Raw genomic sequence first — 16,004 nt, 5'->3', positions numbered from 1 at the left:
TTACTGGGTGGCGCAGAGTAAAAATAAGGACGAGGTTGGAAACAGAGGAGGCAAGGACAGGGCAGAATGAAAGATGAAAAACAACTCTTCTCAGAGTCAAGTTAGGCAGGGCAGTTTAGGTAATCGGTCAAGATCAAAGCTGGCAGAGTATGACAGATCTCTTTGAATGCATTTCTTTCTGCCTGCCCTCTCTTCAACTTAATATTTCATAGACCACCGCGTTGTAAATGATCAGTCCCATTTTAGGCTGAACTTCGAGAGCTGAGGACAGGGCCAAGGTTTTCTACAAGTAAGCAGAATTCAGACATTCATATGCTGAGGTATGAGAAAACAGTATTAAAAGGGATAGTTCACCCACAAATGGTAATTCACTCATTATCTACTCACCCCTATGACAATGGAGGGGTAGGTGAAGTGTTTCCAGTCCACAAAACACTTCTGGAGTTTTCAGGGGCAATATTTGACTTGAAACACTAAAAGTCCATCAGAAGTGGCTAAGCTAGCGGACGATAGCATTTCCGATGGTCCCTGAATGCGCCTCGTCGGAAGATATCAGCGGACATTTAGGCTAAAAACACAGTGTAAATGAGGCCGTTTCGAGTCGAATATGAATGTCGGGGCTCGCGGACACTTGGATGACACCACACGAGCAGTATGGAGGCATGTTGTGTTTTTTTTACGTCTGAAGATAGTTCACTAATATCGTCAAGTTGTAGGGGATTCGGCTGCTACACTGATTGCCGCTGAAACTCCAGAAGTGTTTTGTGGACTCAAACACTTCACCCACCCCTCCATCGGCTTAGGGGTGAGTAATGAGTGAATTATCATTTTTGGGTGAACTATCCCTTTAAGTGCCACCTCATCACCACTTTTCCCTTTAAAACTCTTCTTCTCAGTATTAAAATCCAAACTGCTCTGTCATTTTGCTGCCTTTAGTTCTCCGTCACGACGCTGTGGTCACGATAGCTCCCTTTATGTCGTAGCACACTGAATGTGTCACCTACTAAGTACTTCTTACGGGTGTTACTGCCTTGATGTCATGCAGAGTGGTGAAGCCCACTCAGCCTCACGTGTGGCTGAAGCACATCCCCCGAAAAAAAGCTTTTGGCTGTACTTGCACTCTTGATTCATTTAGCTGGTGGGTATAATAGAATCTGAGTCATGGAAAAATCTTACCCAATTCAATTAAGCTTTTTATAGTTCCATTTAGTTCAGACAACATATCACAGAGGGAGATAAACATGATATATTAGAACACTATCTGAAGATCTTTTTTGCTGCAGCTGGATCACAACAATAGTCACGGTGATGAAAACTTGGCAGAATGCTGCAGCCCTCTTCCACATGAGAAGACTGACAGAGCTGTGGTCCACTTAAGTTAACAGAGGGCCTGGATACTAAATTATACAGACTCTGACGCAGAAGAGGAACTGCCAACTCAGCTGCACTACAGACATAATAAAACGGAGATCATAAATTGTGTAGCGACTGACCAAGTCTGGTCACAGATAAAGAAGAAGAGGAACCGACTGAACCAACATGGCTCTCTGGAAGAACTGTGATGGAAACTTATGTAAAGCTTTCCTTATATTACTAACATCTATTGTTGTTAAAGATAGCAACATAAAAATGCAAAACAAATCTCTCAGTCAACATAGTGGGTTCTATTCTGTGACCTGAATATGTATAGTGCCTGTTGCAAGGCTTAGTGGTCAGAGATGGGAATAAACAACCCGTTCCAGTTGAGGACCAGGATCCAAATTGTCTGATGCATCAATTATCACCCCCCCTTTATGCTTACTGCTTTTCAATAATTTTTTCCCATGGGTACAATTGCATTAAATAATCTTTAATCCCATCGATGCTGGCTTGTTTTTCAGAGCTGGATGGCTCCAAATGCTCACTATGCAAGTTTGGTAATCCTCCCCCTGTCACAATGGGTGTCAATGTTTACAACTTTGATGAGTGGATGAATCTGTCTGGTCACAAAAGGTTTAGTTAAGTTGATGTCTCGCTAACCTCACTGGATAATGTGTCTCCTCTTGGTCTGACTTTGTTTTGCCTGCCAGTCACTTCCTGTATTATCCTGTGACTTTATGCCCGACGAAAGTGAAATAAAACAATTGATCATGTTTGCTTAACACCAACAGTCATATTTCTTCATGAGCAGTAGCTCGTTAAAGATAACCATGTTGCACGTGGACATGCGTCCATATGCACATGCTTGAAAGGAAACTCGTGCCACCATAAAACGCTGTGGGGATATGTTCAGATGATAACAGGCTGTGTTGGCACTGCTTACAAGTGCATATCATTTTAAAACAAGACAATGATTATCTAGTATCTCAGTCAAAGTTTAGTTACAAATCTGGCTATTGCAAGATTGAAAGTAATGAATTAACACTAACTATTGATTAAATATTGAATTTAAAATGTTGATTAGATGGGCATATTGGGAAATATGGATTTAGCCAAGCCAAGCCAAATTATATTATTGGATACATGTTATTTAGTAATTTTGTTGCAAGTATTTGGCCCTGGTCCATTTGCATTGCAGAGTATGAATGATATGAACTATGAACTCTCTATGATAAAGTAGTTCTGGGTGCCAAAAGAGAATACTCAGTTCGTTAAGACACACACGTGATTTTTTAATGTTTTTTAATTGGTACATTGCATTGATTTCTTCATTAATGTGTTATCAACATTTTGGTTTAGAAAGAAACTGATGCTTAGGGGTGAATTTTGTCATAGGCTAAATGTTATTAGCACACATGCTCCTTAACATATTTCACAGATAGCAATCTATTTTTTGGTTTCTCTTTGGTGAGGTGTCTGATGTAAAATGGTAGTGAGGGTTATGATGATAATCCCATGCTTGAAAGATAGTCATATTAAAGATGTTCATATCAAACTCAGCAGTATCCTCATAAAAAAAGGAATGGCTAGTTGTTTCATTGCAGGCCACAAAGAGAAGCAGGACATTTTGTGTAGTCTTTCAGTATCTTGTGCCATATCAGTATTAAATTCTATCACAGTTTTATGAGACAAACCAGTCACTTGTCTGGTTCATCAGTGACAACAAGGTTCCTTACAAAGTCTCCTTCTGAAATAAGTTTAAGCTCCTTAGCTAATAGCTCATAGCCTTTGTAACATTGTCTGTCAGAATGTGGTCTGGTGAATGCTACATGTTTGGTGCACAAACTCTGCCAAACAGAGTTAACTTCACCCAAGAGCATTTGTTCTTGCAACTCATCCAGTTAAGCTGCAAGTTTCCAGCTGTAATGATGTTCAAGATTGGCATTTTTTATCACTGTGAGCATATCCAAACAAAACAGACACTGGCTTGTCCTCATAATTTTTCCATTTCTCTTGGAATACATGACAGTAACCATGATGCTTCACCCTGACAGTGAGCTGACAGGCATACAGCCAGGAGGGACCACCCTGAAGGACATGTCTGTCAACCAGCTTTTTTGTATTTCTGCATTGCTGTTTTGCATTTATGAATTGCCTTGCAGGCATTATATGGCTCCGAGGCCAGAGGGTCCGGATCCCTGCCCTACCATGTACAGCCCAGTACCATAACTACTACTCAATGCAGGTAGTCCACTGCAGTGAACACACTTCACTGCAACAGTGAGTGCACAGTGTTCTCACTCTCAGCAGCAGACGCTTTACATGTCGTACTCCTGATAGGCCCTTCTCTCCTCCTGCCAATCAATGTACTGACACCTCAGAGCACTTCATACAACACAGTTAAGTAATGATGGCAATAAAGTAGCTTTTCATCATCACATGTATGAGAGGACTCTGAGGAAATTAAATTATCTGTATGTGGAGTCTGTGTTGGTTATTTAATAACCGCAGCGATCACGTGTGTCGACCATACCCCTACGCCCCCCCATCACCCACTGATTGGCAGGCTAACACACTCGAGCCAAGGTAGAGAGAGGAGCACTTTAATACACACCCATCAGAAACCAGGGTAACACAAAAAAATGAAAAAAAAACACACAAAAAAACGTGTTGACTTACAAAGCAGTTGAGCATGGAGCAGGACACCCTTCCTACGACTCTCATGTCGAGGAGAGGCAGGGCTGTGCCAGAATGACACGCAGCCTATGGAGCAGCAGCACGACCAGAGCACGAGGAGCCGGCATAACCATTCTTCTCCTCGCCGGAGCCTCTCCACCCCTCGTCCACTCCGAACCCCTCTAACTGCCACCCCTCTCCTCCCCCTCACCACCTTTTGCACGTTTCCCCTTCTCAAGAGGTGCTATGGGACAACACGCCGGTCCCAGCTCTCATTCAGGAACTCTCCCCACCCCCCCACCACTCCCAGCGAGAGGAGAGAGCGAGCACACTGGTGTCTGAAGACAGCCCCTGTTGCACTGCTGAGAGAAGGATAATCCAAGGTGCAAACGCCAGCCGCAGTCCACCTGATCAGCCGATTTAGGACTAAAGGGGAAAGCAAAAGTGATGAAATGACCGCAGATGCTCCTTCTCAACTGTAGGGAGTGGATGAGGGGAAACTGCGAGAAGGGAAAGCAGGAGAAAAAGGAAGAGAGAGGGAACTGCCTGATGATAAGCTCCACCCTCTGCATGCGCATCTACCTCCCTCTCTCACATTCACATGCTCGCACACATTTCTTACCGTCTCCCTCTCATCCCTTACTCCTCCCCCACTCCCTCCTTGTTCACCCTTCACCGACATCTCCTCATGAATATGCCTCTCCCTCAGCAATGAGGTGGTAAAGCTTAGAGCGTACCGTTAGCAACCAGAGGATGCTCTGACTGCCATGCACGGTCCATCTGACATCAAACGCAGCCCACTGAAGCAATTGCCCAAGTACACACTGTGTGCTTATAGCTGTGTGTACAAGGTATGCTGAGCACAAAAACACAGCCTGGAGCAAATTCAGCCCCACAGACAGAGAGCAGAGGAATACTCCATCCAGGGGTTGGACGGTATCCCATCACAAACCCGTTGCACTGGCTGCAGCTGATCTAGTGCAGGAGGATATTACGTTGCAGAGGACAGATGAGGGAGGGTGCTGAGGAGAATGACTCTATGCGGAAATCTCTGATGACACAGCAATCTACAGACAAACTCTTCTTCAGTGTCTTCTTGGCACCGTCCGGCACAAATGCAGTACATATTTGAAATGCTAAGTCCTATGCTTGACATCTGGGATGGGCACTGCATGTACACAGTGTGTACATCGTCCTGTATACGATAGTGTGACATGCAGCCCCTCCCCCTCTTGCCCCTATCTCCTCGCTGATGGAGTCGTGACAGCCACTTGTGGGTATGACCCCATATTATATAACACGTTTAACGTAGTAGACACAGCACGGACTGGGTACAGAATACAGCAATTTTAGAATGGGATTAATTGTACTAAGGAAAGTCCCATTAAGAACCTCATTTTATATTTGATGGGATGAATTTTAATTTGTTGGCCGAGGGTGGGGGGGGGATTTACCTTTAATTATAGACATACTTCTTAATATCTGCCTGTGCTTGCAATATCATCTCTGTCTATAAAAAGGAAGGTGGACTGAAAGAATTTGATAATGAGATACTATACCTATACTGCACCTTCCCCTATAACGTACCATTGGAAAATGTTCAGAGAAATGTGTAAAATCACAAAGGAACAAAATTATCCCTAATGTAGCATCTTCTTTATATCCGTTTTAACCTTATTACTGAAAATATGATACCCTGTAAAACCTGTATGTGCAAGCCATCAAATGACAATTCACTTTTCTGCTGGATTCAAAAAATGCAGATATCATGGAAACTTCAGTATGGATGAATTTTTCACATATCGGATATATCACAGTTTTTGTTTCATTTCGACCTCACTGCTTCAACATATTGCTTTTTATCTTGTTTCAGTTTCAGAATGAATTGGCTCAGCTGCATTCATACAACTATCCAGTGTTCAAATGTGCAACTTTTATAGCCTCCATCAATACATGATTACTAATAATTTCATTGTTACTTTATTGTATACATCACACTTTTCAATACAAAAACAATGATTATTTTATGCAGACTGAACGGATTCATTATTAATGCCTGTCATGCTCACATAACTCTTACATATTACGACGATGTCTATATTTCATAAAAGAGATCCTTATGTTGCAGGATTAATGATAAATTACACTCAAATGCACGATGACTTTAATTTATTAATAAATGAGCTCATGCATCTGCTGCTATAAAATGCACTTCCATTAATCAAGCAGAAGTTGAGTGAGAATCATTTTAATGTCACATAAAAAACCTCAGAGTTGTTAAATGTATATTCTTCTGGTTGTGACAGGTTGACACATAAGGCACATGGTGAAATGAAGTGAAATGGAGCATTAAGTATTACAGCGAAGCACAAACACATGAGCCTTACAAACATGTCCTGTTTGTCATTATTGAAACATTGTATTGAGATTGTGTTTCATCAACCTTTGTTGTTGTTTTTATAGTCACATTATTCAAACTTGTTTTTAAATGGAACATAATATGCATGAATAAACTTGTCAAATATACCTGTTTTTACATTTGATCTCAGTGTAAACCTGTATATGCAGTTGGGAATTCTTTCAGGTTTTTTTCTATATTAAACAATAATCTTTGATTTAAGCACACCTTTCATGTCTTTTTTCCAGTTTTCAGTAGTCGTCCATAAAAAAGTATACATCATACATTCAGTATATCTGTAATGTATGATGAGTGGGTCCACAGTCCAAACACTGGGCTTTCAATTCCTCCTTCCTGCCTGCCCAGCACAGCCCCACCCAAACCAGCTGCAAAAGTGAGCACCAGATTTGGCCTCCTGTGTCTTACATTTTATTTTAGGAAAGGAGGGCAGCGTTTCACCAACACAGTGTCAGCCTACATGTTAACACACAGCTATAGAAGTAGGATATGAATAAGACATAGGAAACAGGAATGGTCTATAAATCTACTCATATTTATCTTCATCTTTTAAGTATCTGAAAATGCTGCAATGATTGCAGCACACAGGCTGCATATGTTTAATCGTTTTATTACAGTTATCTGGGGCGAACTGAGCCATTAGCTTGAAGAAGCTGAGTGCTGAATGATGCATTAAAAGCATTAAAAAGCAGGCTGTCCAATATTTCTTAACTCACAATTGATTAGCTGCAAGGTGACCACTAAAAAGTTGTACATCAGAACATCTCAAACATATGGTATGCTCTGATTAAAAGACACACACAGTACCCTGAACAAAACAACATTACCAGGAAGAATAGGGAACCAGACAATGACAGCCTGACCTCAGGAACCAAAGCAAGGTCATACAGTACTAGAAGCAAGAGATACAGTCAAATCATTAAAGACAACCTGGAACAAAACACAGGTGACTTAATCCTTATGTAAGAAGGTGACATCATATTGGGCAGTGACACAAAGACCAATTTTTGCATGTTGTTGGTGGCACCACGAACTTCTCTTGCTAGTTCTGCACAGCACCTACAAGGTAGTATTACAGTGTATTGTGGGTACCGAGAGTAGGGTAAACCAATCCCATTGTCCTCATTTCTATGCTCGCATTATCCTGCTAACAAGATCGCAGCATGAGTGGACAACAGAATGAACTCAATACTTCCCAGTTTGTTTCAGCGAAGAAGCTGAAGGCTGAGAGGCAATTGAACACTGCTTCACACAAGATAAGATTAAAAGGATCATATTACCTGTGGAACAAACTGCAGGAGCAAATGTCTGACAAGCCGAACTGAGAAAATGACCCTTAGATCAACAGCAGCTAAGGACAGGTAGAAGTATAATTAGCTGTGGCCACAGGGCGACTTTAAAAAAAAGGACCAGCTAATGGAGCTGCACATCTTACAAAACAATAGACACGTTTAAATGGACAGCAATATTCTGATATTACCCAGATTAAAACAATGGTCTGATTTCCTATTTCTGATTACCTTAACCTAAATAAGATCATACTCAGATTAAGCAACAATCAAATTTAGACATGGAGCACTCTGACCTTAGTCACATTTTGCAGACACAGTTTACGTCTTATTCCCATGAACATCCAGTTGGAGTTTTCACAGACTTTTGCTACATGAATGTATGGCAGTTACCAACTGTTTGATGGTGCGCGCCCTGCGTTTGAGTTTAAACAAGTAGTATCTTATACCGAATAAGGTCAATACATACTGAAAATCGATCAATCAGAGTAACTTCAAATATGGGGTTTACTGATCCCTAGTGATTGAAGTAGTCTACAGTGTGTTCTGAGTGTGGCTGTGCTCTATCAGTTTCTTACCACACCCAAAATGCAACATGCTAAACATAAGGATGGGTCAGTCAAAAGATGCATTTTAGAGTCAACTCAAACAAAACTTCAACACAGGACTAGCCGAGGTCCACGTCCTCACTCTATGTGCATCATCAGTGGGCACATAATTTGTTCTTCAGTTCTGCCATTAATCAGGCCCATAGCTCGACCATGTGTCTCACAAAAAGTCAGAGCTGGGCATGTGGCCATGGTGGCATTCTGTGGACCCAGCTCACAAGAACCTCGGAACACACGTCCTCTAGTTACACTTCCTATTTCTGTCCCATAAAAGCTCATTAGTTTCAAGAGGAATTTGTCGCTGCTTCCCGTCTATTAGGGCTTAAGTACATTTGCTGTGGGTTCAGGAAAGAGCAAACAGACAGAACATATCTTGGATATTCTATGCTAGAATTACAGAATAATATGCATTTAACACCTAATTTGAGAAGCATTACATGGCTACACAGATCATAATCTTTGACAAATGGAGCACTTTGGTCAAATATTTGTGAGACACTGATCAAGTCACTGTAATGGCTGACGACAAATGCTAGTAGAGTTGTGAACTGAACATAACCCATCTCTCACATTATATATGCTATGCTTCAGTATAATTACAGTATAACCCTCTGGCCTTCAACAGCGGCAATGATTAGACAAACTATACACTTGTCTCACAAATAAATCTGAAAGTCAGCATTCCCACAGCAACACTCACATTCTAACAAAATGCATGTGGCAACTTGAAGGTGCACAGATTTATTTAATGGATAAGTTACATTACACAAAAATGTTTGCCTCAGAAGTGAACAGTCTTCGACTTCCACTAGAGGGCAGATATCTATCCATTAACTCCTGTCGGACACTCAAGTCAAGGTCGTCTTGGGAGGGTGTGTACTTAAAAACCATCAGCACAACAGAGAGCTGTTCCAGAGACATGTGGCAGGAAGCTGCATCACACGTAACACATGTAACATCGGTTCCCTCTACAGAGCATGGTCCTGAATAAAACAATCTGTTACCCTGCTGCGAAACTACTTATGAAATGTAGAGAGATTCTGACTGGGGAAAGTCAATTTTCACTTAAACTGGGCTCAACTACAGGAATTTGGGCCAATTTAAGCCGGATTCAAGGCCCTGCCAAGGCTACCAAGGCTAACGTCAGCTAGCATGCTAATGTTGACAGATATTAATAAGTTACAGTTAAAATCTAACCTGAAGAATAGGTTACCAGCATTATGCACATCTCTCTGACCACTTTCTCATCCAGACTCTTTCAGCATTCTGCTTTTACATTAGAGGACGTTGTCGCTTCATGCCACTCTCCATTTTCGTTACATCTTCTTCACCATGAGGCCACATGAGAGGGCCTTTGAAGAAATAATCCTAGTGAAATCCTGTTTGTGTGATGCGTTATTATTTTTTAATATTTAAGAATATAGGGAAGAATATTTCTGAATTTTCTCCTTACTGGGATTGGGGCGGTCCGGCCAACCCCCCAAGAAAATAATAATAAATAAATGAATAATAAATAAAAAGGGAAGGCACTAAGGCTTCTGGGGTGAAAAACTCTTTTAGCCTTTACTCTATCTGGGTGGCCCCTTTGGCAGCGGCCCTCTTGGCAGCACTACTGCATCCAGGTGCATTACGCAGTGCCGGTCAACAAGAGTCTCTGCTCCTCTGCTCTTTTCTAATCACTCACACTTTGCACTAACCTTTATAAAAAGCTGCTGAGTTCATAATTTTGTTCATAGATAAACGGGGCGTCACTTCTTCCCCAACAATAAAGTTAAAACACTGCGTTGTGTCATAATCTGCAGGAAGAATTTCTCTCCTGATCCTTCACTGGTTTCCCACCCAAATACATGGCCTAGCAGACTTGAACATGCTGGAGATACCATCGCTAAGAAGTTAACCCAGAGTTTCTGTGACGATAAACAAAGCATTGTTGGTCACTAATCATATTTAGCCTTGGCTAGCATAATCCAAAATATTTGTTTCACCTGCATTTATAAACTAAGAGCACAGACTGAAGTGGAAGCTGTGATTGAAGGTTTGTTTTTTTGTTATGTCTGACAAACAAATGAGACATGTACACTTCCAAGCCCAAAAGAGGGCAGGTGTTGAGCTTGTCTGTTTAAGAGCAACTGCGCACATTTTCACAATGACTGAAAATGTGAGTCCTGCAGTGTTTTTTTTTTTATTTGATATGTGATAGATACATTTATATACTACTGTTTGTAAAGAAACATCTGCAGTGGTAAATGAGAATATTGTTTAAAATAATATGGAATCCTAAACCGCACTGTGGGGAGTTGAAACAGTGACAAAGGTTTGCTAACTGTATCCTATTGTTAAGCATATTGCAACACCCTGCACTTGGTTAAGGCCTGTAACAGTATTGTGCCATTTCCTATGTGAGAGTTAAGAAATCCCAAATTGCCATTTCACCTTCATAAAGCAACTAGTTTACTATCAACCACAAATCTGCAATCTACAATCCCCAACCAAGTAGTGTGATTGGCTCACCATGCTGCCAGCCCGTGCTGTAGACAGTTGGTCTGGGTGCTCCTCTTCAGATCCCGCCCTCTCCTCCCGTCTACTGGGCTCTGCTGTGCCAGCGATGGCTCCTGCCAAGATAAAGACACACTACCTTTAGACATTGGGTGTGTATAGTGCGGGGGTGTTTGAGGGAGTGTGTGTGATTGTGAAAAATGGCAGGATTTCAAATCTGCTTGTAGTTAAGTACAGCATGCACAATGAATGCTGGCACTAAAATAATGTGTAATGTACTTTTCACTTTAATAGAACTGACCACAGTCCCAGCAGCTCTCAGAGGAATGTTGGGGTATACATAGTGATGGTTAGAGTGGCTGGGACAAGAAGTACTCTCGACAAATCAGGTCAAGTCAATGTAAACACTCCACACATGCAGCGCTGCAGACAGACGTGCATGCACAAGCAGGAAGTCTGTTGCCACATAGCAAACCTTGGAGTGGATCACATGACATGACCCGACGGGAGAAACTCCGATTTAGGGGAAACACAAACTCTACATTCCTCATCAGTTTATCGGCAGCCAATAAGATACCAGCAGGAGACGCAAGTACAACAGATGCAAACTCCACAACTCTTTTTACACACTCAGCACACCATGTCCTGATCCGCTTCAGACATGACCAAGAGTTTCTGACATTCATTCCAACACTGAATAGAAGCTTTGTCACAGTGGCTGCTCACATTATAAAGCAACAAGTCTAAATACTCGAAAATAAAAGACGGTGAAACACGGAGCAGCCTGCACCTAATGAAATAACTAACTACGGTATGAAAAAGCAACACAAATAATGCACTGCCTTCTCTTCCTGTGTGCACGCAAGCTCTGTCAGGAGGGAGTGGCATTTACTACAAAGTCTGTGACAAATACACACAGGCAGCAAGACTAAACAGAGATATAATGTTCACTCCCTTGTGTTTATAATGAGTATACTGCAAAACATTGCTTCCAAGGACATGGATTGAAAAGCTCAATGTGCAGTGCTGTCATCTCACTTCCCCCACTGTTTATTTCAGACACACCCCCTTTTGCACACAGTCTCACAAAAAGAAAAGGAAAACTATTACTCTCAAAATAATATTTTCCACATAACCTTCTCTTACCTGTGCAAAGTGGCGAATCACACTTTGTGCTGAAACTTCTCTCTGCCTTTTAAGCTTGAACAAAAGCTCAATGCCTTGCAGTAGTGGTAGTCTCATCTACCAAACACATACTGGTTGTAATCCACTGCATGACATACCGCCCTCCCTCCCTCCCTGGCTCCGTCTCTATTGCTTACTCTTTTTCCCTCCCACTCTCTAAGTGCCAGGCTTCTCAAAGTGAAAGGGGCCATACTACAGGGCACGGACATTTCACCCACCTACAATAAACTAACGGATTTGAATAACCTTTAATTAGCAAGTTACACATTTAGCAGAGAAACAATCTAGTTTAGAGTAAGGAGACCAAACCTTTAAAGGAACAGTGTGTGTGTGTGTAGGATTTTTTGGGGGGGGGGGTCTACTTGACAAAATGTTTTCACCCCTGTCCATTTGTTTGTAGGTTGGTTTGCAGGATTACGCAAAATCAATGGACCCGATATTCATGACATTTTGTGGAGGGGTGGGACATGACCCAAGGAAGAACCCATTACATTTTGATGGCCAGAGAAATGAGAAGGCAGATCCATAAACTTTTTTTCCTTAACATTGTGAGATAGGTCATTTTTAAACATTTTCATTGATTTCTCAAAGAATAATTCATGAATCATAAGAAAAAAATCTGGATCTGGTGAATTTAAATGTGGTTTCAAGAGAGGACTGTTTGGCCTTGGCAGTGAGTGCCAATCTAGTTAATCATGTTTTCTTTTGTGTATAAACATCATTGTGCTTTCATTGCCTTAAAATGAACCTTTCGAAATGTACATAGTAGCAGGACCTCTTCCAAGGAGTCAGACGTTCACATGCTTTGTTTGCAGTATGGTGCTGGGAAGGTAATGTGCAGTGGGTTTATCAGAGGTTGTTTGCTGAGAATAGCTGCCTGCTGTTGCTGGAGACTGGGGTAAAGAGAAACGTGATGCTGTACCATGCACTGTGTACCATACAGTACATTTGTGCTCTGACAAAACAACAAACCAAAACAGGTCAAAATCCCTGCAAACTCTTGTTTTAGTACTTCTTCTATCCAATTAGTGTATATTAGAAACCATTAATTTTTCAAAAGATGCCAAAATAACTCTTTCCCAAATACTGTTTTGGCAGCAGTTACAAAATAGCATAGTTATTTTTCCATCTAGGTAGGTACACATTTGGGTGGATTAATTTGTGCAAGAAATCACTTTTTCTAAATGTATAAGCCAACATTTTGTCCCCTTCATTTACTCTGTCTTCATATGAAAACACAAACATACACTGATGCAAAAATTACAATTTGCAATCATTCTGCTTTAAAAAGATTCTGAAGAAATAATACATATGGAAAAAGAAAAAAAGTAAAACTTGTGTGATCTAATCTGTGCCACAGCATTTGCCCTCAGTTGACACCAGCTTATAGGAAATTCTTTAGAAAATAAATGACACACCAGAGACCGCAGCTTGTGTGAGTTCAAATTTACCATGTGATTTTTTTTAATTAAATGTCTTGGCAAGAATTGGCTTATTAATAAAAGGTATCTACCACACCCACCTCTGTATTATGCAACAGGCATGCTCATGCATGTCAAATCCTGTGTGCACATAGGGACTGCTGTGTTCTGTACATGATACTGGTTCATTAAATGGTAAATTAGTCTCAATTTGATGGCCTTTTTAGCTTATTAAAAACTATTGTGTAATAACTCCCCACGCAGTTTTCTGCTTAATGAAGACTTCACAATATGCCACATTGATTTCACTCAATACCAGTCATATGCCTCCATGAAACATAGCTACACTGTATGCTAGTAGTGATTGAATACCTGTTTCTGGTTAGGTGGTAGCATTGCAATGTTTTGAGTTATGATTAAAATAGGTAGTGATTATTGTTTATTAACATTCCAGCAATGTATTATTCCACCAACTAGTCAGTAACTTACTACAAAGACCCCGCTAGGCACCGTTCCCCTGTCTGCTCAGCTGAGACGTGTGGCAGACTGACAGGAGGGCTGCCTCTTAAAAGTCAAAAATTTGAATCATTTTGAGAATCTCAGTGGAATGAGGGGTCTCTGTCAGTGTCCAGCTACTTCAGGAGAGATTTGGTTTCCTTGAGGCATGATGATATGTATGATGCTTGTATCTAGCCAATGCCTTGTTGCCATGGCATGAACACTCATTTACCAGCTCATTAGGTTCAGCTAAAACTAATGCAGGCTAAGACAGCAGTCCGGCAATATATATATCCTACACTTGTCCTCTATCCTATCCTACTTTATAACAGTTATAATGTTCAAAATATGTTGAAACAGCTTTAGAGAGGGGCTGATTCAACACTGGAGGCTATGATATGAACTCTATGGGACAGTGGATCTACAATTCAACAGGAACACAAACTGCATTATTCTGAACGGGTAGAATTTACTGAGAGGTACTGTAATATTAGAACACATTGGTTTGAAATGCTTCATAATCTTTTACCCTCTTCATTTAGTTTTACTTCAGTCACGTGTTCAGCTGCATTCCATGTGGACTAATTACTGATAATGTAAACTTTTAACTAAAGTTTTACTTTGGTTCCTTGTGGTGATTTAAAATACAATAAATAAATCAATAACTTCCGCTTACGTGACAGCAAGTTAATCTTTGTTGAATAAGCAAAATAAAACAAAGGGGGAAAAAACAGGTGGCATCAAAAATGCATGATGGACTTCACTATTTTCACAATATCAGTGCAAATGCTTAAACAAGAAAACAGCCATTTACATCTAAAGTAAAAATTAAATGTCCGATTCCATAACTTTGTGGCCATTCGTGTTGATAAACCCTGACTAAAGCTACATTATGTGGATCAACAGAGTTGTTAGATAATAAGCACAAATACTCAAAGCAGCTGCAAATGAAGCATCAACAGAGACAGTAGCTGTGATGAAAGGACTTTTGCAATACCAGTTCCCTTTTCTCACTCCACGGTGATTTCCACTGATCTAAAAACAAACAATTTGAAATGTTCCATCCTCCCACTGCACTGCTCGCTCCTCTGGGCAGAGAATAACAGGTGACAACACAACAGGTGTTAACGACCTAACACACTCAAAGTTTAAAGTCGTGCTGAAATGGGGAAAGTGAAAGTGGACGACAGCCTCACTACACACATGTCCCATGTAGAGAGCGGCTCGTTGACAAACCGAAAGTGTGTGTGTGGGAGTGGGAGTGTGTGTGTGTGTGTGTGTGTGTGAGAGAGAGAGAGAGAGAGCACTGTTTGCAAACGCTAGCATCCTGCTAGCTACCGGTTAGCACCACTATTAGAAGCTAGGGTGTAAATTCCTCCCTTTTTCCAACAGGAAACGGCAAAACGACTTAATGTTCAGATGTCCAACACATGTCCGACAACCCGAAGACATGTCAACCGCGATATATTAGACACAAGTTCGCTTATTTTAAAAATTAAACCGAGTTACTCACTCAGAAAGAATCAGCTGACACAACGGTGACTCAGTAGACTACGAGACTTCCGCATTCTTGCGTGATGACTACAGCGCCAACCAATCGTCGGGAAGGAAACTCAACCCTCTGGTCCAATGGCGTTAGAGAATGCGCACCAGCCAATGAGCGTCAACAACAGTCGAGAGAGCGGCTTGCACACACCCACAGCACAGCCAATCAGGTGCCAGAAAGCTCCTGAAGCGCACCAATGGAAAATCACAGCGCGGCACAAACTGGGTGCACACGTACACTGAGCGGAGAGTGCGCACGTAGAGTTGTGTCAGGTCAGCAGGGAGTTCGAATACTGTGAACAATTAAAAAGTTAGTTTCAGTTTTCACACAAGACTAAATAGAGAAGCGTGAAAAGAGAAGTGAAAATGACATTTAAAGGTCATAACAGAAGGACAATACATTTGAATGCCTGATCAAAACAGCTTAACCTCCGCAGAGCACTGATCTGAATCTGAAGCCATTAATAACTGATCAATCCAACAGGAGAAAATTATATCACAACATCTTTTT

General features: G+C 41.2%; 1 protein-coding gene across 4 annotated transcripts in view; it reads right to left on the bottom strand.

The window, feature by feature from the left end:
• Window positions 1-15,553, bottom strand: part of mtmr4 (myotubularin related protein 4) — a 39,656-nt gene extending 24,103 nt beyond the window's left edge. For 2 of the 4 annotated variants that reach the window (XM_035178231.2, XM_035178232.2), the window contains exon 1: window positions 4,039-4,283. In XM_035178231.2, coding sequence (XP_035034122.1) covers window positions 4,039-4,083 — 45 coding nt within the window. In that variant the 5' untranslated portion in view covers window positions 4,084-4,283. Of the gene's footprint in view, window positions 1-4,038; window positions 4,284-10,859; window positions 10,961-11,990; window positions 12,122-15,461 lie in introns of those variants that run through there. The other 2 variants (XM_035178233.2, XM_035178234.2) reach the window with 2 other exon arrangements.
• Between the last annotated feature and the right edge of the window lie 451 nt (window positions 15,554-16,004).

The sequence above is a fragment of the Hippoglossus stenolepis genome, chromosome 15 (genome assembly GCF_022539355.2).
Source record: "Hippoglossus stenolepis isolate QCI-W04-F060 chromosome 15, HSTE1.2, whole genome shotgun sequence".
NCBI classification, from domain to species: domain Eukaryota; kingdom Metazoa; phylum Chordata; class Actinopteri; order Pleuronectiformes; family Pleuronectidae; genus Hippoglossus; species Hippoglossus stenolepis.
Note: the sequence above shows the minus strand (reverse complement) of the source record. Positions and strands in the feature narration are given on the sequence as shown.